Genomic DNA, 25,101 nt, shown 5'->3' on the forward strand with positions numbered 1-25,101 from the left:
ATCTTAGTCTGTGGTTTTGCTAATTGGAAAATAATTATTTACTCACAAAACGTTTAAAGTGACTACACTCTAGATTACTTGCGGACACTTAAGTGTCAATTGACTTCACGCTAGATTACTTGGGATGTATAAAATGCGTGTCAAATGACCAAAATATAAAACGGCTGTGCCGAATCTTATATACCCTTCACCAAATTATACTTCAAAATACAAATTTTAAACATTTTTAGGTAAACAAATTTCTTTTTTTTCCAAAGTTGTTTTTTTTTCTTTTTTTTGTTAAAAATGTTTTTTGAATTGTTATTTAAATTTTTTTTTTAAATTTTAAAATTTTTTTTGTTGATGAAAAAAAATCGGGTTATAAAATATATTTTCCAATTTTGACCCATTGTAGGTCCAACTTACTATGGTCTTATATACGTCGTTGCAAAGGACTTCGAAATATCTATCATTTAATATCTATATTGTCTATATTAATGACTTAGTAATCCAGATATAGGTCAAAAATGGAGGTTGTCCAGGTTTTTTCCTTATATCTTAGCCATTTGTGGACCGATTTTCTGTCCCTTGAGGGACACTTTAACTTATATAATCAACACTCTCTGCAACAACCGCAGATTTGGTTATGAGTGAAACTTTCTTTAGCAATTGAGTTGAAATTATGGATAATACTAGCGATGGTGTTGTCAGAATTTCTAGCACCCTGCTTGCTCCACTATAGTGTCAGCTTCTAGTTGGAAAATAATTATTTTGTTTTAGTTAAATCTTACTTAATAACTAAAAGGTCTATGAGTTACCATTTTCCGCTTTTCTTACTATAGCTGGATTCTAGACAACTCCAATATTATTTTCATCGGCTTTTGAAGAATCCACTAAATTAGTTGCCCCCGGTGGCTTGCTGAATACCATGTCTCTCCTTTTTACAATAACAACGTATTAAATTTGCTTTTCACTGCCTTGATATCATCCCAGGCATCAGCCATATTTCAAAAGATTCTTTATTAAAAATCCTTTAATGTTTTTCACAAATTTTTAAAATTATAAAAACAAACTCATAAAAACTACCTCTTGCCGCTTTATTTTTTTTATTATGTCGGATTATACTGACTTATAGAGCCAACGAATTCATCTCCTTGGTTTACATTACATTAGCCAGTTTGGTTGTGTCAGCAGCTCACATGCTCACGACTGTGTATTTCTTAAGGGATTGTTTGGCTCATGTACCCCCCAAATCTAAATCGTAAAAACTTCAGCCGCAGTGTTGGCACTTGTTATACATATTCTAGCCCACAGGAACAAAGTAGCCATTTTCATAGTAGAGTCAAGAACCAACAACACAATAACGAAAGTCAAAATAGAAAACACTATAAAAAGCACCAAAGATAAACCAGTGCTTAACGCTATTACCTTTTGCGAAACATTTGAAAGTTTTTGTCTCTACTATGTTCTGTTACAATTAAATATGGTTTCAAACCTGAATAAAACGAAATAGAGCTATTACAATAATATGTAATAAATAAGTAATCGATACAGATATTACGATCAGCGTTGCCACTCATAAAATATTTTTCCTACCAAATTTCTGATTAAAAACTACCAAAACCTACCAAATTTTAAATATTTCGATTCGTTTCAAAATTAATAGTTAAATTAAAATTATATTATTGCTGCTATAACATTACCCAGAGGGTGCCATAATTAACCATAGCTGCCATATAGGGCATAAAACTCCTAAAAGTGTTGGTATCGCGACAAAATTCAACACATATAAGTAAATTACGCGTCCTAATTTCATGGAGATCGGTACATAATTGGTCATAGCTGTCATATAAGGCCCACATCTGAAAATCACTCACGGAAATAAATTATTAAAATTTAAAAAGAATTTTTTTGCTCATTTTCTCAGCGCAATTTAAATAATATGTGTTATTATAATATGGAAAGATTGAGAATATGCAAATTAAATGTATAATACGTTAAAAGTTTCAGATGAAACTGAAATCTTGAAACAGCAGAACAAAATATTATTAGGAAAAAAAGTATTGCGAGCCCTTTGGCATTTTTTGAATTAAACTCTACTAAATACATACGTATACATTTACCTGACTAAACTAAAAATTAAAGATAATTCTGTCTTCATATTTTATAAATAATTTTATTATTTTGGATTAACATAGTTTTTTGTTATGATTAAAAATACTTATTCAAAAAACCTACCAAAATGCAACAAAAATCGGAACAAACCAACCAAACTACCAAAAGTCAATTTGTTAACTTAAAACTACCAAGCGGCTACGCTGATTGCGATTAAGGAAGGACATGTTTTTCTAAAACAAAAACAAAGTATCAAACATTTGTTTGTTTTCGTGAATATTCTCTTCTTTTTAAAAGGAAAATAAACTCATACAAATTTTGGCGTTGATTTGATTTGTTTTGAAAACAAAAACTAATTTTTGATATTTTAATGCCGGGATTTATAAAATAAGGCTCTAACTTTCTATTAAATATTTCCAATTTATTTTCTTGTATTAATACCCTTCACCACCATAGTGGAGAGGGTATTATGCATTTGTGCTAAATATTAGTGTAACACCCACCTTAAAGTATACCGATCGACTTTCTTGTGCGCAATTTTTAATATATTTGGTACATTCGTTTTGTTTGCTCCAGGGACGAAGCATATTCAAATTGGTTGAAAACGGTATATTATTTCACCTAGACCCCATATAAATGTCCTCCAGAAAAAGTATTGTATATGTCATAAATATTAAATATATACAGGTGTATACACAAATTTCGCTCTAAACACTTCAGGCCTTCTTCTGGAAATCACATACCACTGCTACTATATTTTTTTGGTTCATATATTCGGAGTAGGGTATAATATGATCGGGCTCGACCGATTATACTTAATTAATTGTTTAATCTCATGGTAGATGTTTACTATCTTTCTGCGGTTGCGACAACGATACGAGTATTAAATATTATGGAAAAACGAAATGAAAGGTCAGTTTTCGAACCATTTTGATAATGTTATAATACCTTTGGATGAGTTAGACAGTTAAAACATTTCTCGACCAAAAATATAAATATTATATACCTAGCTTAAATTTAAATTAATAACAAAATTAGAAAATGATCAGTCCATCTACAAAAGCCTAAAGTCGATTTTAAGTCCATAAAGTTGACTATTATTTTAAATTTTGTACCATAAAACAAATTTCAAATATAATTTAAAATGTTGTCTTATGATTTCAAAAAAAGCTTTTTGTTTTGAACTTTTATGTACATTTTGTTTTTTTAATTTTTTTAAATTTCTTTTTTTTATTTAACCCCTGTCTATACATGATAAATTTTTATCATGATAAAAGTCAAAATGTTTGTCAAAATAAAAAATTATCAGGTATAGTCTCCATTGATTGGTATTATTGCTCCGTTATGACAAAATTGTTAGTGCTTTTGCTTAGACAACTTTGTCTTGACAACAAACCTCATTAATTGTTATGATAAATATTTGTCAAGTATAGACAGGAGGTTACATTTATTGAAAAATATTTTCAATTATTTGAATGTATGTATGTATATCGAGCCATAACCGCCAAACAGACGTAAGCGCCATAATTATCAATTTTCGTTTTTTGATAAACATCGATAGTTCTCAATCATTCGCATCATTTCACAAAATACAATCGCTGTACAATGTACCGTTATGCAAAAACAAATTTAAAACGTATGTACAATTTATTGTTTTTTCTACATATTTTGTGAACATGAAGTGGCGAATACGTCTTCATTAGTTTTAAAAAATTAATTAATATTAGTCTTTAAAGGTTAAACACGTTAATTTACATTTTTGTACACGAATATAATTAGAACAAAACAAAAAAATTTAAATTTATAGTAATTTAATAAAAACCCTAACATTTCAAAAATTGTTTGAAAGAAAAACCCCTAACTCATTTAATGTTGAATGCATATTTTTTGGTTTATATTAAAAACACAATTTAATGTGTTTTTAATAAAATTGAAAGGGTGTAACTGCCAGCGAAAATGCCGTAAACGACACATATACTAGGGTATTCAATCGGTTAACCGTTAATAGGTTAATTTCACGGTAATACTTAGACTTCAACCAAGGATATTTTAAAAAACCTTCCCCTGTAAAATTTAATTTTTGGCGCTTACGTCTTTTTTGCTGTTATGACTCAATATGTTGGAAAAAGTTTTGAAGCTTTTTTCAAATAAAAACAAAAGTTCTATTTTAAAATAAAGGCGACTTTAACAAAAATTAACTTTAAAATTTATTTCATAGTTACGATCATAGACAACAACTAGATAGGTAACTGAGAGCCAAAAACCTAATTCATGAGAATGTATTGCATGTATTTTGTTTTTGTATCACCCGTATGTGTGAAAAGAGAGTAATTTTTTCCACTCTATGATTAGGGTGATTATTTACCTAGCTTAAATTGAAATTAATAACAAAATTAGAAAATTATAACTACATAATTTTTTATTAAATTAAAAAATACATATATTTACTACATTTTATTTTATCCCTGACAATTTGTCAACATACGTACTTAGAGCCTTGGACTACGTATATCTTCAACAATGTAAACAAGTTATGTATATAGTTTATTTACTCGATTCTTAGTCAGTAACTAAGAATGAGTTCTTATCAGTAAATATTTTGTTAAACAAAACAATAAAGAACAAAAACATGCAAAAATTAAAATAAAAAACAATCGCATTACTCACGCATATAATTCAAATCAAGAGATCGTCACCATCATCATCATCATCATATTTATCATCCTCATGCCAATGACACACATTAGAATACGTTCAACATTTAGATTAGTGTCCACGTCCACGAATGTGGCAATAAAATATTAAAATATTAAAATATTTGATAAGAAAAACAAATCAATGGCCATTCGAATAATGTTCATTAACTAAATGGTGTTATTTTGTTGCAATTAATAATAATAATAATAATAATAGTAATAATAAAATTCAATTACTACAAACATTTTCATATTTTTTTATTTGTTCATTTGTTTAAATTGATTCACATACATACATATACGTTTCGGTTTTAGCAAATATTTAAGATAAAATATTCATTACATACATATGTATATAATTGATTGACTTATTAATTAATTACATGTTTTGTTAACATTTTACAGATTTCTATACTTGATATAAACACATGTACATAAAAGGTGGCCACGTTTTTATGGAGAAAAAATAAGGTGTGTGGATTAGACATGCCCTTAAAAAATAGAAATAGATTTGATTTGGATGGCTCTTATTTTGTTCATTAATAGCTAAAACTAACTACTGCAAAAATTAAGTGCAATCGGATAACTACACCATTTCCAATTGTATTTCAGAAGTTTCTAATTGTAATTCAGAAATTTCCAATTAAATTTCACAAATTTCCAATTATATTTCAAATGTTTCCATTTATATTTCAGAAATTTCCAATTGTATTTCAGAAATTTCCATTTGTATTTCAGACTTTTTAATTTATACTTCAAAAGTTTCTAATTGTATTTCAGAATTTTCCAATTGTATTTCAGAAGTTTCTAATTGTATTTTAGAAATTGCATTTTGTGTTGCTATTACAATTTTCAGAAATACAAATGGAAAATTCTGAAATACAATTGGAAATTTCTGAAATACAATTAGAAAATTCATAAATACATTTGGAAAATTCTGAAATACAAATGGAAGTTTCTGAAATACAATTACAAATTTCTGAAATATAAATGGAAAATTCTGAAATCAAATTGAAATTTTCTGAAATGCAATTATAAACTTCTGAAATACAATTGGACACGTGCCGGAAATCGATTGAATGTTGTAAAATTGGATAAATAATGGTACTTTTTTCGATATCTTAAAAAAATTCACTATTTAATTTCGAATGAAAAATAGCAAAGTTATACGAGTTTTATCTGACCAAATGTTGAGCAGAAAGTACTACACCATTTCCAATTGTATTTCAGAAATTTCTAATAGTATTTCAGAAAATTCCCATTGAATTTTCCAATTATATTTCAGAATTCTCCAATTGTATTTCAGAAATTTCCATTTTGTATTTCAGAATTTTTAATTTTTTTAGTTGGATGTTATCAATTAAAATCAGTATTTGATGGATCAAAGGATAAAAATGTTATTTTTAAGGTTTTTATGATTTGTTGTCATATTTCCCGGAAAAGGTCATATGAAATATTGGTACCATGTGAAAGGTCTTTGAAAAAATTTTAAGTTTTTAAAATTTGTACCCATAATTATTTAAAATAATTAGTTTAATTTCACCGAAACGGATTTTATATTTTTCGAATTCAATCTAGCATGAATTGAAATTTTTCAAAACATAAAAAAGGAACTTTTTATCCTATGATCCAGCTCAACAAATAGTGACGCTAGGACAAACATTTTGAGAAACGGTATCTTAGAATGAATTAAACTTTTATTTTATTTTAGTTGGGAACATCCACAACCTTTGTGTGTTGGTGGCCACCCTAATGTACATACATGTGTGTATGGATATGTTGGATATATTTTGTGTATATGTAGATGAATGAATACACATACACACATAATAAATGTACATAAAATCTTTGTAAATATTTAAAATATTGTACTTTTTGTTGCATTAAAAAAGTTTAAACAAAAATATATGAATTATCCACCATATGGTGAACAATAAATATAGTTTATGTTCGTTTTGTATTTGGTTAAATCACAGACTGACTACATTTTAGTGTTTTAGTTTAGAAATCTTTGGAATAATTTGACAAGTTTTAAGTACGACAATAAGTAGCACTGTGCCGCTGTAAGTAATCGAGTATGGGACCCATGTGGGTTTTAGGGTTTAATAAATGATTCTAAAGCATCATCAGAATTTTCGTTGTTGTTTTTAAGGCTTGTGTTATGACTTAGATTGATTTCGGAGGTCGCTGCCATGCGACCAGTTTTAAAATATTCTTCAATTTCGAGTAGGGTTCGCCCTTTGGTCTCAGGTATAAGGAAAAATATAAAAGGCACAGCCACTAACGATATAACTCCGTAAAAGGCAAACAGATTAGCAGTGCCCATGGCGGACTCCATGGCAGGATACAGTTTGATGACAGCAAATGATATAAGTAAGCCACAACTCACTGAGAAGCCGGAAGCGCTACCACGCACACGTTGTGGAAACACCTCGGAGATCATGAAGAAGGGCAGAGTAAGTAGGCCCATGGTTGAGAAGACTATGTGCAGCACAATACATATAGCTGGTAGAATAGAGACTTTTTGGAATTCCTCTGGGAACCAGCCAGATGCCGCCAACAAGAACATACAAATTGTCATACCGGCAGCGGAGATCACTCCTGCAGGCTTACGACCCCAACGTTCAAATATTGTGCTCATAAAGAATGTGGTGATAATGCGCGCTACTCCTACCAATACAGCACACAATCTGGGATCAATGGATACACCCGCAAGGGTGGCTATTTGAACAGCGTACACAACCACTACTACTACTCCTGAGCACTGTTGAAATCCAAAGAAACCAATCATTAACAAGAGAGGTTTATAAACCTCGGGGGCTTTTACAGCCTGCAGAAGTGATTCGCTTTCGGCTGTGCTACGGCTTAATTCGGACGTTCTTTTGATTTGGCTGAGTTCATTTTCAAACTCCTCACAATACGAAACATCTGTAAATAATTTGATTTTTTTTTTAAAAAAAATTATGCTGACAAGTCTGTGTTTCAAACTTACCATTCTTATTTAGACCTCGAAAATATTTGAGAGATCGTCTGGCTTTTTCAGCATACCCCTTTTGCATTAACCAACTCGGTGTTTCTGGCATGGGCAAGGCACAGATGGTGGAGAAAACTTGATAAACGGTCGAAATTATTGCTATTAGCTGCCAATCACTCTACAAAGAAAACATGCGCCACAAATACATACATATTTACATTTTCCATAAACATTTCCACCACTTCCGGCCAACTACTTACCCTTATAAAGTAACCAAGAACATACATGAACAATATACCAGCTGCTATGCCTATCGAAGTTCCCAGTATCAGTCTTCCTCTAATTCTAGGCAAGCTTATTTCGGCAGAATAAACTCCTACTGGCGACACACACAGACCAATCATAATACCTATAAATTCAAATCAAATTTTATTTAGGTGACTCTAAAATTTTAAAATCGAATCGAAAACTTTTGTTTAAAATCCATATCTCGGACATTTTTGGACTGGTTTCAATAGCAAAATTCTCCTATTCCCAACATATTGATGTATTATACATGTTCCTTATATGTACAGTGGGTGGGTCGACTTTTTTCACAAAAAATCTTTTATCCAATGATATTTCAGTATTTATTTTTTTTAATAGTTTTTTTTATTGGATAAAATACGAAATGCGCAAGATAAGATTTGATTTTAGACCTATGATTTCTTGAGGAAACTTTCTTAGAATTTTCCGTATATTGCGTTGTTTTACTTTTTGATCGTCCATACAATTCGACCCAGCCTAATGAACATTGCACGTCCAGGGAAATAATATATTTGTACTTGTTTACTGTAACCATTTCAACATTTTTACAAGATTTTTAACAATATTATGGTCACGGTAAATATTTATATCATTGCGGTAACCATATTATGGTAAAGATACCATCCACTTGATTAACGCAATCATATATGTATATGATTGTAGTTGATCGTTTCCAGCTATATTTTCATAAAATAACATGCTTTTTAAATTCTTGATTTTTTTGTCAGAAATATTTGCAATTTTTTGGATTTTTTATTTCAATTGAATATTAATAATAAGAAAACACCATTTTTTCAATTGGGTCCTGTTAGACCCAATTTTGAATATTTTTTAATACATTTCACAATTTTTAACAATTTCCAGCTTTAATATTCTTAAATTATTTTTATTTCTTGTTATGAACATTTTGAACTAATATTCCTGATGAATGTCATAATTGTTACAATACTTGGATTTTATATGATTTCCAAAATATTTCGTCTTGACCATATTTAAAAAATCTCTTAAAATACGGGTTACTTGCAATAGAACACTTGAAATTCTTGCAATTTATGTACATGTAACTTTGTTAATGTCAACAGTTTTACTCTTTAGACAGCGATATTACCCACAGTATGAAATATAAATTCGTTCATGAATAAAATACGTACCTGAAAGGAATCGTGCTATTAATATTTGTGTAAAAATTGCTGAACTCTCTTTGTGCAAGGGAGCGGTAGCCAATAATGCCCAGCCAAGAACACCACAGATATCGGTGAAAACAATTGTTTTTTTTCGCCCCACACGATCCATTAGATATCCCACCAATAAACCTCCGAGAGGACAAGCCATTGTATTAATCGAGGCTGCAAACAATGAACATACATATTTCTAAAATAAGTTTTAAATATGTAAATGCACAACTACTAGCATACAAAACCAACTGGCCTCCTCTTCTGAGAGATGAAAATCTTCCGTTGCATCAGTTAATTGGCCCAAAGTGACAGAGGGTAAAGCCACTGCCATACCAGCACCCATTACTCCGGTGTTACCGAGGAATACCATTAATTCCTGACGTAATACCGCCTTGCGCCGCTCACCCAATGGTTTCTCCTTAATGGTCCTATTGAGACCCTTCGACAGCATGGGTGTGTTATGTTTTGTATTGACATTTTGGAATTTAATCTTATCACTATGATTTGATGACATAATTCAAGGACTAGGATTTTTCTATCCAAAACGATGTACGAATCGTTTGTTCGGTTTTGCGCTACTCCTCTCTTTCTGTGCAATTCGTGTGTGCGTGTTAGTATATATGATATGATATGTATATCTATGTATTTATGAATGTTTATTTGTGTTTATGTATGTATCTTCAGAATAAGTGGAGCCACCTGTTATGGGTGGTTTCAAAAGACTGGTAACATGAGCTTCTGTTAAAATCAACAGCAGCAGCAGCAACAGCAATAACAACAATGCTATAAAAAGGCACTTGTCTATTTATTTATTAAAATTTAGTAGTTTGAATCAATATAATATTTATTTATTGTTGTAAATATGTACATAAATATTGTATTGTATTCTATTGTAGTATTCAGATATGAATATCTTTGTATAATAAATGCTCTTATTTTCTTTCTTGTGCTTTGTTTAGTTATTTTAATAAAAAAATTGCATAATTTTATAGACGTTTCCGTTGCAAAGTATTTTAATTATTTCGATTTTGATTTGATCACTATTATTAATTAAGTACACGTATAGGATTGGATGGATGTTGTTTGTACGTTTAAGGCACACGTCGGCTTTTGGCGTTTGTATTTTTGGCACTTGAATTTCAATTCGATTAGATTCGACACAGAACTACGAAACTATGTTTGCCAATGCTAGTCCTTGCGCTGTAAGGATATTATTCGAAGGAGTATGTATTTAAAATATAAAAAAAACACAACTTTTCCGTTAGTCAAATGTTAGCGAACCGTTTCGGATGGCACTTTCCTGGGGACTAGTTAGTTGCACAATTCATCATTGCATACACAGTTAGTTGTTAGACTCAATTTAATGCAATCTTCTGTGTCTGTTCCTCCCCGTTTGAGTTGAATTTGTGGTACAAGATGCTATTTAGAGGGTTTATTAACTGGAATCACATGTACTATTGCAATTGCACTTGTGTTCTATAGTCCCATTTTCTTTATATTTCGATTAATTGCTTGAAATGTTAAAAAATCAGCGCCAATTTAAAATGGTGATTCCCTCGACGTCGACAACGTCTTTCAATTCTTCTGTTTTTTTTGCTTATTTCAACACTACATTTAAAAATATCTATACTATATGAATGTATTCGATACAATTTTATATGTAGTATGTTTGTTTGTATAATTTATTTTTATTATTTTTTTTATTTATTATTTTTGCATTTAAAGAGTTGTAACAAACTAAATAAATACTTTTGCATTCAATGGGCAACCGAAAAACACTGAACTTGACATTCATTGTTCTCTCTCTACGATGTGTTTTAGCTAATTTTGAGGTATGAATATCTACATTGTACAATGTACCTTTCAGAGGAAAATTAAATGCTGTCTGTCTCATCGATTTCAAACCCAAAACCTAAAACAAACTAAAAACAAAACTACTGAATGAATTCGAATGTTGACAGACAGTATTGTAAAATATTTTATTCTCCTATTGCAAACAGTATCGACCCAAACACAACGTACAAAAATATAATTCTAGACTGAGTTCTATTTGAATGCTAGCAAAAATAGTTATTTAAATTCAGAAATTGATATGTACCTAAATATGTATGTATGTATTCCAAAAACTAATGACACATACAATTTCGGAAATTGTGATTGTTTTGAAAAATTGTTCATATATTTTCGATTTATCCTGTAAATTGTATAGTCGCTTCTCTTAAATATCTATATGTATATATATTAAGTACTATATACATTAGACTGCTCCATATAAATTAGTTTGTGAATTTTGACAGTTTGTTCCATGAATTTTAAATACAAGTTTTGCAAAAAACAAAAATATAAGAATTATTTTACATGAGTCGTCCAGACGCCTTTTATCAGTTCAGAGAAACAAGAATTTATAAAAAATCATGTCCTAAGGTCAGGAAAAATTATCAAGTAAGTCTAGGAAGAAAATAAAAAATATTAAAAAAAAATACTTTTAAAAAAAAACGTTTATCACTCGATCCAAAATATTTTGGGTAAACATCATAAAGCAAACCAAAAAACTTTTATCTGTGAGCTGATCTAATGTATATAGTACTTAAATAAATATTTAAGTATGTAAGTTTATATTTTTTTTTTTAAACTATGTAGGAATGTTAATTAATTAGGGTGTATCGTAAAATGGACTTATTGCATTATTATTTATACTTCATTGTCAAACTAATTAATGCTGCAAATTGGAGCAAATCGGACAACGTTTACATACATGTTGCAAATTCTAGTTATCAATCAAAAATAAAAAATATAATTTGTCACTTAATATTATATATACAGTGTTGGAAAAAATAATAGAAACGAATGCATTTTTTTCAAACATTGTAAGTATATTAGTCAAGTTTAGTTTTGTAAAACAAATTTTATAAGACATACAGCATAAGAAAAAACATAATCATTCCTATTTTCATTTATATTTTAATACATTATATGCCAATTTTGAGGAGTGTTTCTGACCATTGTCCTGCTGAAACTCCATTCCTCATAAAATGGAAGCATTATGATTTGCAATATACATATGTATGTATTTACGTAGTCCAGGGTGCATATTTTGTTCTTAATCCAATATATTGGACCGACACTAGAAGAGGAGAAACATCCCCATATCATGATGGATCCGAATCTAATATACATACACTTTTAAGTATGTTATTGTCCCTCAATATTGATGGTTTAAAAGGTTCTATTCTCTAGATATGAATTTCGATCACCGGGCGATCCTAATTGTGTTTTAAATACCAGCCTAATATTAATAAATACATATGAAGGAATTTTGTTTTACAGTTTAAGTAACAACGGCTACAACAACGCCGTTGCCAATTAGATACCAACAACAACAATACTTTTAAAATTTATTTGCAACACTATATAATATACATATATTGTAGGTATGTATTTATATGTATATGCGTTTGTATGAACGAGAACTACCCTGCATTTGTAAATACAGAAATTGTTAACTAGATATTTGTTCATGTCGAATTTATGTAGGTACAATGATTGTTATTTCTAGACAAATAATGATGATGATTTTTTGTAGTACATTCGTCTACGCATAACTAGTTCCAAAGGCTGCAGGGTATTAACTCGATGAGACCACAAAATTTATTGCTAACCAACACATACACAAACAAATACTCACCACTCACAATCAGTCAATTTACTTACCATGACTGTCGGTAAAATGAAAATGATAAACAACAAAAACTCAGCTGATTGTTTGTTTGTATTTGGTAGCAAGCAGAGTTTAAACAGGTACGAATGTAGTACATGATTACAAGTTGTAAATAAACAATTAATATCTATAGAATTGATGTTTGTTGTTAGACATACATAATTGCTACTAACTGCAAAAAAAAAACGATATCACAAATATCAACAATCAATCTTATGCCAACACTTTTTTTTATTTCTCTTTCTTTTGATTTGTCCTCTCTCTCTCTCTCTCTTAACACATTGATCTTGTTATTGATAGAGGGAAGACAATACGTCACTGTATGAATGTGCATATTTATATTAGGGTGGCCCAAACTAAGTGTTTACCACGTTTTAACATAATAGGTCTCAAAACTGTAAGCTAATTCAAAATACATGAAAGTTATTTGTGTTATTCGTGATATTTGACCGATTTAAACAAAAGAAGAAACATTGTGTTTTAAATCATTAAAAACCGTTTGCACAATTTTGACCCATGAGTACAGGATAAGGGTTAAATGATAATGCCCTATAATTTTTGTTTACACGTTGTAGGGTGTCATAATTGTGCAGATATTTTATTTTGTTTATGTCGTTTGATTATTTCCATTAAAACATTTTAGTTATTTTATGTCTTTCCAATATTTCTAATTAAATGGTATGCAATTAAAAACATTTCTACAAATGAAAATATTTTTTGTGTAATTAAATAAATTGCACGATATTTTCTAAAAGTGGAAAAGGTCAGTTAGATAATACAAACAAATATACTATACAATATATAGGTATATAAGAGCTGTGGAGAAAGGAAAACACAAGCGATGACCTTAATTCATACAAATAAGTAGAATGGTTTGTTGCTTTCGATAAAAAGAAGTTACATACAATATTTACAGCATATTTGTTGTATGTCATTAAATTGTGATACGAAATCTGATTGATGATAGCATTTTTTATTATGCTGCAACAAATGAAAGATGATACGAGTACATATATTGAATATATCTATATACATATGTATTAGGGATGCCAAACGGGACTGGGTTTTTTTTAGAAATGTAAATCCCGGGATTTCGGCATCTTTCGGGACCCCGGGATTTTTCGGGATTTCGGGACTTCGGGATTTTAGTTATACGTCAAAAGCATCAAATTCAACAATAAAAACTATTAATTTCATTAATATATTTAAGTAAAAATATAACAAATCAAAAACTAATGCATTAAATTAAAATAAATGGTCCATGATTTCCCCTAGCTCCATACAATTGTCCCCCGGAGTATTGTTTGAGCAGTCATAAATATCTTTATTATGCGGCAATCCTTATAAAATTTTGCACAAAATAAGTTGTAAGTACTCTGAAATTATACTGTAGAGTACTGCGGAAATCGGGCTACATTTGCTCCTAGTCCCCTTCAGAAAATAACTTGAACATAAATTTCGTAAAAGTGTAAATTATGTAAAAGCCTGTCAATGCAAGGGAGACGTGCTGCTCCTTGATTCAAATTAAAAAATCTGGCTGCGTTTGGATTTGAAGCGAGATTAGTATATAAATATGCTGAAATTTATGCTTTCTATTTATTTTGGGTGCTTCATAAATCTTCCTTAAATATCAAAAATCTCATAATATTTCGGGATTTGTTAATCCCGAAAAATCCCGGGATTCTTTTTCACAAATCCCGGGATTCGGGAAATCCCGATCCCGAAAAATCCCGGGATTTTCGGGATTGGCATCCCTAATATGTATATAATTTCTTAGTATGTCCGGATGTTACTATGTATGTCCAATTCTCTTTCCGCAACTTTCCGAAGCCATCTGATGACATAGGAAGCTGAAATTTGGCATACTTAAAGTAGTATCTCTGCGAAAGATCGTAACGGAGCCAAATTTTTGATTTTCTGAGTGGAGCGGTGTGGCACTTTCCGTTCTTAATATTTCTCCATATAACTCACTATTTTTTGTAAGGGGATTTTACTTTGCCCCAACGTGCAATCTTTTATTTATTAAAACCTGTTTGGATTTTTCGACTTTGATGATTTGCCTGGCATGGATAGGCTTTTCAACTAGTTGTGTAATAAAACCTTAACGCCACACTACATTGAATACCCATAATAAAAACAATAACAATATCGTAATATACATACATACTTATAACAGCAGCACAACTCATTACAGATTAGTTAGCAAGTCTAACGTATACGAATAGTTATAAATATCTTATCATTAAAATTGAGCTGACCACCTAGCTACCATGATTAGATCAATCTCGATTTTACTTAATCGTAATAGGCTCATTGACGTCGATTTTTAAATATGTTTATAGTTGAACTTAAATATATAATTACTAAACAAATTTAGACTCTTTCAAACATTGCAATTGGTAACAATTGGTTATTTGGTTTTTGTTTCAAAATTTCTAACAAATTAGAAACTCATAATTGAAATAATATTCAATAAATTAGCTTTTATTAATTTTATATTTTACTTTTTTACTGTAACTCGATAAATATGTAATACAGAGCTTTTTAAACATAATTTTTGGATTCAGAGACCCTAAATCCATATTAAAATCCGTAAGATCGCAATATTCGTCTGTGCCTGTCACAAAATTATTCTTTAAAATCAACATTTTAAATATTTTTAGGTAAAATTAAAATTTTTTTTTATTTAAATTTTTAAATGAAAAAATTGTTTAACAAAAAAATTTTTTGGTGAAAAATAAAAAATGTTTTTATTTCGGTATCTTTTCATCGGTATCTTTTCATTAGAAATACCAAATATTAAAAAATTTGACCTTTGACCTTCACGATTTAAATGTTAACGTTTTCCGAGTTTAGTAAAACTTTCGGACCATATTTAACGTTACCAGGACTATAATATTATGAATAGGTTTTACTTAAAATTTGTAACATTAAGGAAATTGGGCTCATTCGCCTAAATATGGGCAAAAAATTAGTTTTTATTGAAAATCGCAAAATTTAAATCGCAGGCACGGAAAAACTGTAAGTGGTATTGACATAATTTTTTCATATTTTTATTCCCTATTATGATGTCAATTAATCCCAATGTGATGATCAAAAAATTCTGAAATTAGTTTAACAAAATTTTAAAATGGAGATTCGAAACGGCCTTTAAAAAAATATTTTTTTTGGCCATACCTGGGAATAGGTTAACGGTATCCTACGAAGATAAAATCTCATACACAAGTAAATACGGATATATTTTAAATAAAAATTAGCTTTTATTTTAATTTTTCTCGAAATATATTAATTTTTTTCCCTAAATTTTTTGTTCAAGTGGCCTGAAACACGTTAATGGTCTGGCGAATTTGTAATAACTTTAAAATTTTTTAACCAAATGTTGTCATTTATATCTCATTACAACAATAATTACGTACACATTTCGATTATTTTGCATTCAATTGCAAAAGTATTTATTTAGTAGCAAAATTTTTACAAAAACTGAAAGATTTGCATTTTTTCCGAATTTTGACGATAATACAGTTTTTGGGTCATTTTGACCCAAAGGAGATACAGGGTTAATTTCCAAATTTTTTTTTAATGTAATATTCATTAATATAAATAAATCTACATATTTCTAGAAAACAATGCAGAAAGTTAACGAGTTTCACCTATTTATTCCATATAAATAGTAAAATTTTGCATATATCTGAACTTTGACCTCGATGCGCGTCCAGAAATCGTTGTCCAATTTGGCTCAAATTTTCAGCATTTAACTTTTAGGCCTAGTGTCACAATATTCCACCCGGCACTCTTAAAAATTTTAACAAACTGTTTTTTTCAATACAACTGATTGTCACTCTAATGGATATATTAATCCTAATATCTTTGAATTAAAATTGTTTAACTCCATAATCTTTAGAGCCTCTATTATTCGACTTGCCTTTTATAATCATCAAAATGTTGATCATGCTGTAAAGTAGCGTCAATCCATCCATCCATCATCAATAAATGACTGTGAATAGATAACTGTGTACATGAAGTTACAAAATCATTCTGTAACGATCTCTTATAAATCAAAATTTCAGTGAAAAAAAAATATGAATATTTTTAATACAATTAATGAATTTTTGACACTTCGATATGATAATTTTCAATTGCCAGTTTTTCGATGTCGAAATAAACATTCACGATAAACAATTTTATTTTTATAAAAAAAATTGGGATAATATGCATAGAAATAGGCACTTTGAAGTAAAATGTTACAAAATATGCTGTATCAATAAAATATGCAAAAATATGCCCTAACAAATCGATGCCATTTTAAAGCAAATTGTGTGATTTGGATAGACAATTAGTTTACATTGTATTGGGACGTTCGAGAAAAAACATGCATTTGCATATAAATCCGACCTCTAATAATCAGACTTTAATATTTTGATCTCATATAACAACTACTAAAATTTTTTTACATTATTATAGTAAAAAAAGAAATGTTTGGTCATTGCACTAAACGTATAGCATCAAATTAATAAATATGTGTCTATTACTAATGACTGATAAAAATTAACATAAAAATCAGCTAAATTATGAAAAAAAAATCCCCGGGAGTTTCTTATTGAGGTTTTGAAAATCACATTGTAAATCAAAATAAATAAATCTATATATAATTACGTTTTCTTATGTAAAATAATTTTAATATACAACTATAAGACCCGATTCAGTTAAGCTCAGCCCTAGAAGATCTTTTACATTAACAAATTGCAATAATTTATTTATTTTTTTTAAAAATAATAATAAATTGCAATTTAAAAATACAACATCCGAAATATGTATGTACTTATGTATGTATGTATATATGGATGGATGGCACTTCGAAATGTTAAAATGCTGGATTATTAATTTGTCTGCGATAACGAATGGCACGGTTCAGTTGAGCTCAACTCGTCGAAGATCAAATATCAATAACACTTGCAACAATTTAACGGTTGACACTCAAATGTGTTTGTTTGTTTCTTTTTTTAAACGTTAAATATTTAACACCAGACGCTATGTATATGAAATTTAAAAAAATAATCCAACAACAACTTGAGCGTTTTGCTGGAAATATTATCTATTAAAAATTAAAAATAAACAAAAGTTTTCTGCAGCACTTGTACTACTTGTATCAAGTATTTTGTTTATTGCGAATCTCCCATTTTTTCAGTGTCTTGCCCGCCGCCAAGTCCATAAAGCACGAGTAATAAATAAATAAATAAATGAATGATGAACAAACAGTATGTGATGCAAAAATAAGAAATAAAACGGAATTTTAATTGGAATTTTCACAATGTTTTGTTTGTTTATTAAAAAAAATCTTTTTTTCTTTCGCAAATTAAATATTTACTAATATTTACGAAACACAGTCTTATCACAGCACTTATTAAGTAGTAAATAAGTATATACATACTATGTACAACATTTCTTTCTTAATTCTACTACTGCAGTATTATCATTATCATTATTATTATTATTATTATTTTGTACAAGTCCAGGGAATAACAAAATAAATATTTATGTTCATATACACGAGTATGAAATAATGATTCTACTTAACATAAATTTCAGCCATTTCCACGGGTTCTGCTGGTTTTCTTGAGCGTTTTCCATGTTTAAATTCTTCTTCGATTTGTAAGAGAGTACGACCTCTAGTTTCCGGCAGCCAAATATAAATAAAGATCACTGCCAAAAACGCGAAACCAGCATACATGACGAAGCAAAATTCTTTGCCAATGACATCCTTTAGGGAGGGATACGTTTTAGTGCACACAAATGATACAAACGTACCAAACGCTATTGTTAGACCCGAAGCAGGACCTCTTACGTTTTGAGGAAATAACTCGGAAATCATAAAGAATGGCAGAGTGTACAAACCAAGTGTACTAAGGATTATAAATGCAACTATAGCTACGACCGGCAAGTAGGGAATTATTTTAAGCCATGGTTGTTCGTGTAGTGACAATAGAATCATACACATAGTCATACCAATAGCTGAAATTAAACCAGAACGACGGCGTCCCCATTTCTCCAAGATGTAGCCCATGGGACAGGTGGTTAGAACGCGGGCCAAACCAATCATTATGGCACACATGAAGGGATCGATGGTGACACCAGCTTCGGTGGATATCTGCACAGCGTACACAATGACTACAAAAATGCCCGTCAACTGTTGAAATGAAAATAGACCCATCAGTATTAAGAGGGGCTTATAGACTTCAGGCAGTTTGAGTGACTTGACAAATGATGTTTTCTTCTCTCCCTCCGCCAATTGAATATTCTTTTGTAAGAGATTAAATTCCGTTAAAATTTCAGGGTGTGTTATGACGGCTATAAAATAGACAAATTAAATGAATATCAATAAAAGCGTGTTAGTGCTTTTGAAATATGTAGTTATGTAACTAATAACATACGTTTTTTATCCAATCCTCTGAAATAATTAATTGATTTCCTAGCTTCAGCCAAACGAGATTTCGATATCAGCCAGCTGGGTGATTCCGGCATTGGTATGACACACAATACGGTAATTATTTGAAATGCACAACAGATCAGGGCTATTAATCGCCAATCGTCACGAATGAAATATCCCAAGCCATAGATTAGAGTTATACCCAGAGCAACAGATATTGAGGTGCCCAGTATTAAACGTCCTCTTATTTTGGGAGTGCTAATTTCAGCTGAGTATACGCCTACCGGTGCACTAGAAAGACCGCTTGAAAGTCCTGCAAAAAAAACATAACATAACATACATATGTATGTATTTAAAATTACAATCTATTGTATTAGAGCTTTATTTGAAATCCTTAAATATCAATAACTAGTGAATGGATTTAAACAAATGTTTCAAATTATTTTTTATCCAATATTTCTCTATACTATACCATTTTCCCCAGAAGATGTTATTCAATGGAGTAGCAAAATATTGGAGAAAAATAATTTAAAATATTTATAAAAATCTAATATCTCTATTATATTTAAAAATAACAAAGATTTGTTTCATTTAATTACAGTAAATCAAAACTCAAAAAATATTAACAATTATCAGTAATATCGATAATTCGGCAAAATATTTATAAAAAATTTTAGATTTTGAATTTAACATACACTTTTACTCTGAAGTGTCATTTCGGCATTTTAATTTCGAATCATGAAAAACTCAACAATGATAAGAAAAATAAAACCACTCAGAGATACTTACCAACTAAAATTCGTGATACCATTAATTGAATAAACATTGTTTTCTGATTGTCGGAGCTAGCCGATGCCAAGAGAGCCCACGATAGCAAAGCTAAAATATTCATTACGTAAATTGTATTTTTACGTCCAAATTTATCCAACAATAGACCGGAAAGTAAACCACCAAAGGGGGCAGCAAATAAATTGAACGATGCTAAAAAAAAAAAAATAAAAATTTGGTACAAAATAAATAACACTTTTCACCAAATCGACTTACCAAACCAAGAAAATTCTGAATCACTCAAATATATGCCCTGGGTTTTATCTGTCATGGGATTATTTGTGATCGTTGGCAGACCGAGTGCCATACCCGTCGACATTACTCCCAAGTTTCCCAAAATTACCATAATCGCTTGACGTTTTAATGCACGATTTTGTTCCCCTAACGGTTTGTGTTTATACGGTCTGTCAAGGCCGCTTACCACTCGGGGACTGCGATCATTTCGCAAAGCTTCAAACTCTTCATCATTGCTATCCATTAGTTGCGACATCTCATAGAAGTCTAAAAATCAAGAAAGTAAATAAACTTCATTAACTAATAAATGTTTTTGTTTTTATTTTTCATGTTTACAATTATTTTTATTATTGTTAAAATCTATTGCCACTTAACATTTTCAATAAATACATTTTTATTTTGGCTAGTATTATTATTATTTTTTTTATTGTATAATACGGTATATGTATGTATAGTAAGTATATCTGCATATGTATATAATAAGAAAAAATATTTTTTTTTTGTTAAATTAAAAACAAAATTTCATTCTACATACAATGTACGTGTGTTTTTTCACTGCGATGTGCTAGTGTTTATCGAATACATAAGATAGATTTTTGACACTTGTCTCTATCTAGTCTACCGTGGGGCCTATTCTATCTCAGATATAAACATAAATGATGACATTTCTTAATTCCAAAATACGTTAGGGATGAGTTTTTACATTTATACACACAATACACGTGCATCATGTAGATGTGTGTTTTAGTGATGTGCGATCAATGATCTGATCGGTTCTATTTAAATTTATGCATGTATCATGCATATGTTTTCCAGATTTTCTTCGATACAATTCGACAATCATGTTTTCTTAAATTAGAGTCGATAAAGTGGTTGAAAATACTTAATAACATAATTTTAAAACAGCTTGAGTGAAAAACAAAAAGATTTTTCTTAATTCTGTAAAATCTGTGTGGAAACTATTGTTTTTCACAAGTTATTAATTGCAATTTCCGGTTTGAAAGATAAATCTTCATATGCGTATATTCTTTCATTATACATTTGTATGTAATATTTTGGGTAACATGCGAACTAGTACGAATGCGCCGACATAAAGTCCTATTTGTTTTTAACAACATTTCAGGAAACCTTTGGTCTCTCAGATAGTCTATTATAAACATAATAAATTAGACTGTTTGTTAATAATTCTACTGATGATCATGACAGTACAGGTATTCATTGACAAACCTTGACTTCTTTCTGCACTACAAATAGCACCTAGTGCACAGCCAAGTGATCAGACATTAGTGAAAATTACTATCTATAAGGGATACATTGACTACTTGTAGAACTGCTGGGATTTACATTCCACTTATTAATACATATGTCTGTAAATACATTTATTTACAGATATCTGTAATATATATTTACAGTATTTGTTTATTTAGCCGTTCAATCAATTAATTTGCAATCAATTCAAATTCATTGACAAAGAACAATAAAAATGCCAGCCAACATTTCGAAATGTCACAATGTTTGTGAGTTCTCATTCAATTAATTGAATTCATTAAAGATACAAATTTATAACCGCTTGGAAACAACAAAACTATTCGTTGAAATAGAAAAACAGAATAAATACTACAAGCACAACCACAGTTGATATTTATTGTCTACACTTCCTCTCTAAGTCCAATAATTCAATTCGATATGTCAAGTCAAAATTGTTGATTAATTAATTAGACGGCTCAAACAAAAATTGCGTTCTCAATCGCATCTTTAAAAGATAAGATATCTTTTCGAAAATGGTTCTTCTAGGTCTAACCATTTTTTATAGTAACGAATTATGCGACAAACCGGTTTCTTTATGTGGATTTTTTTTAATGAAAGTACAGTTTTGAAGTATTTTATGAAATACATATTAATATTCATTCAAATGATGATATGATACTTATTTATGGTATGTAAAAACAGAAATGTTTGGGAATTAAATCTTAAAACAAACTACGAGCAAACTACATATGAAAAGTCTCTGAAAGGCGTAATTTGGATTCTCGCTCAAGTCAAAATATGTATATTCAAAGTTTAAGGTTTTTAAATTTTTACGTATGTATAATTATCCATAATAATTAGTTTATAACCACATATAATTTCACCGAAAGGGAATTTTTCGATTTTCGGAATTCCATCTAGTTCGAATTTTTCGAAACCTATTTTCTCTCAGATCTGAATATTTTTTTAGATTTACAAGATAATTTCAGATTTTCTTTGATTATAGTTTGATTCAGTTCACAAAATACTAACGTCAGTACAAAACATTAATTTATATATACACCACCCTAATAGTATACATAAATGTTATATTAAAGTTTCGAGTTTTGGGTCAAAGTATCAATATTTTCCACAAAAAAATTTTGAATGTATGCTAAGATTGTGAGATTTGTGAAAAATTTTCTGAAATTCTGAATTTTCTCGAAATCCGAAAATTTATAATCGGTCCCACACTAACCCATAATAGCTATAGCTATAGTTGTATACAACTATCAAAAATTCCATGCATAATCCTCATTTAAAATCGAAAACAATTTTTTAAATCTTTTAAAATTTCGTTACATTTGGGATTTGAATAGCATGAAATTTTATGATATCAGAAAATGTTTATATTTAAGCATCTTTGGATAAATTAAATACAAAAACAAGATCTAATTTCAATGTGGTTCAACTTTTAAAATATGTATTAGTAAATCTCTAAAATTCAAATAAAATTCGATGAATAATTTTAGACATCGGGATCATCGAAGATCCAAACAAAAAGCACAATATAGGGCCAATTCTAATTTATGTACTTTATTTTTAAGCGGCAACATTAACAATTTTTTGACCACACAAATGGTGCCAACCAACCACTGTATTTTATTTTGTCAGCTAGGTATAACTTATATTTAAATACAAGCACTTAAGATATTTTAACAGTTTTAGTTTCGTTACAAATACAATTTCAAATTGTTGTCAAGGAAATTTATTTAAAAAACAAATAATTATTTTCCATAAATTATAGATTAGAAATAAAATATACGCACTGAGACAAAATTTGTAATCAGTTAAATTTGCAATTTATTTAGTTGCGACAATTCGATCATTTAAAAATATTTTTCTATGATGAGAGTTTAATGTAAATACATTTTGTTATATTTTAACAAAAACAATTAATAATTCCATGCACGTTTTGAACAACAAATAGATAGAAATTGCAAAAAGTAAAAATAATATTGAAATTTAAAAATAAAAATAAACAAACTCAATTTAAAACCCTTATCAGTTAATAATTAATAAAGAAAATATTAAAATAATTATTATGATTGATCATGATGATGATGATGATGTCAACACCAAAAACACATATTAAATAAATATTGACAAAATTAGTAACGTTTTATTTTTTGTAATTTGTTTGTTAAATTTAAAAGAACATATTCTAAATTATCTCTATCTATGTATCTGTATGTATGAATGTATTTAACAAAATATCATCTACAAATTTTATGACACACGTGAATTTAACCGAAAAAAGCTCAATGAACATTTAAACTGGTTAAACAACTTTTTTTTTATTTTTTGTATTTTATATACATTCTGTATTATTATTATTATAAACATATGTAGGTTTAAAAACTTATTTATACAAAACAACAACTAACACTAACTTTCTTACTATGAAAATCTATTCTTTAATTATTTATTTGTTTATTTTTAGTATCCACATGAATATGCAAATAAATTGAAATTTTGTACACGTTTGATGGGTTCTCCGAATTGAATTTTAAACCAACGCACCAGGTTCTATTTACTTAATCCAAAAAAATCAACTTGTTCCGTTAAAACTTCATTTGCAACTAAACAGTTTGACTTAAACGATCATAGTAAAAATACCCTTCCTTTACTTCTGAGCATGTGTGTGTGTGTATAAAAAAAAATGTTCTCATCTAGCACGGGTTTTGTTGCCTTGTTTCTTCTACATATTTATTTTACTTTTTAGAAACGAAACGAAACAAAACAAGCAAATAAACAACCACCAATCTCTGAGATACATATTGTATAAGTAAGTATACCTACATACATACATATATTATTAATATGTATTTCACAGTTCGAATGGCTCACAGCTGAACTCTACAGTATAAAAACCGTTTTACTCAAATGCTATTTATTATTAAATTGTGTTATCTTCGTTAATTTTAAAGAAACGACGACAAAAACTTATCCACATCCATTCACTCTTTCTCTCACTCTCACATACACAAACTAACGGACAATAAATACTAAACACATAGATACTTATAAAAAGGAAGTAAAATAAGTGTTAAGACTGGGTTAGCAGTAATTTTGACTTAACGTAAAGGTAGGGTCACACACGGCAAATATTTGCTCAAAAAAGCGTAACAACTTTTTTTAGCACAAATTTGTTTGACGTGTTTACTCTTACATCCTAACTAAAATAAGTTTTTGAAATAAATAAAAGAATTCAAATGTATTTTATTTAGCGGTTACGTCTTTTTCGTCAAATATTTGTCATGGGTGACCCTACCTTAAGACTTTATTTTGTACGATTATTCAACATTACAAATGAGTAACACGAATTTGACATAAATATCGAAAATAATAATTTTTTAGTTTGG

The 25,101-nt window shown here is 29.3% G+C and overlaps 1 protein-coding gene across 1 annotated transcript; it reads right to left on the reverse strand.

The window, feature by feature from the left end:
• Nucleotides 1-6,726: 6,726 nt before the first annotated feature.
• On the reverse strand, nucleotides 6,727-24,263 carry LOC135961543 (uncharacterized). The gene is made up of 10 exons (XM_065513047.1): nucleotides 24,130-24,263; nucleotides 20,432-20,716; nucleotides 20,177-20,368; nucleotides 19,392-19,700; nucleotides 18,533-19,308; nucleotides 9,486-9,762; nucleotides 9,222-9,416; nucleotides 8,025-8,173; nucleotides 7,783-7,942; nucleotides 6,727-7,718 (listed from the first exon to the last, which is right to left on the reverse strand). The coding sequence occupies exons 2-10, from the start codon at nucleotides 20,703-20,705 to the stop codon at nucleotides 6,886-6,888; spliced, it is 3,165 nt and encodes a 1,054-aa protein (XP_065369119.1). The 5' UTR covers nucleotides 20,706-20,716; nucleotides 24,130-24,263; the 3' UTR covers nucleotides 6,727-6,885.
• Between the last annotated feature and the right edge of the window lie 838 nt (nucleotides 24,264-25,101).

Source organism: Calliphora vicina, chromosome 5 (genome assembly GCF_958450345.1).
Source record: "Calliphora vicina chromosome 5, idCalVici1.1, whole genome shotgun sequence".
In the NCBI taxonomy this organism is placed as follows: domain Eukaryota; kingdom Metazoa; phylum Arthropoda; class Insecta; order Diptera; family Calliphoridae; genus Calliphora; species Calliphora vicina.

Bases quoted from the DNA above. Each gene is read 5' to 3' on its own strand.
- LOC135961543 (XM_065513047.1), bottom strand. From the start codon at position 20,705: ATGTCGCAACTAATGGATAGCAATGATGAAGAGTTTGAAGCTTTGCGA. The intron at 9,417-9,485 runs GTATGCTAGTAG...CATTGTTTGCAG, and splicing joins AGAGGAGGCCAGTTGGTTTT to CCTCGATTAATACAATGGCT. The intron at 7,943-8,024 runs GTAAGTAGTTGG...TTTTCTTTGTAG, and splicing joins TTCTTGGTTACTTTATAAGG to AGTGATTGGCAGCTAATAGC.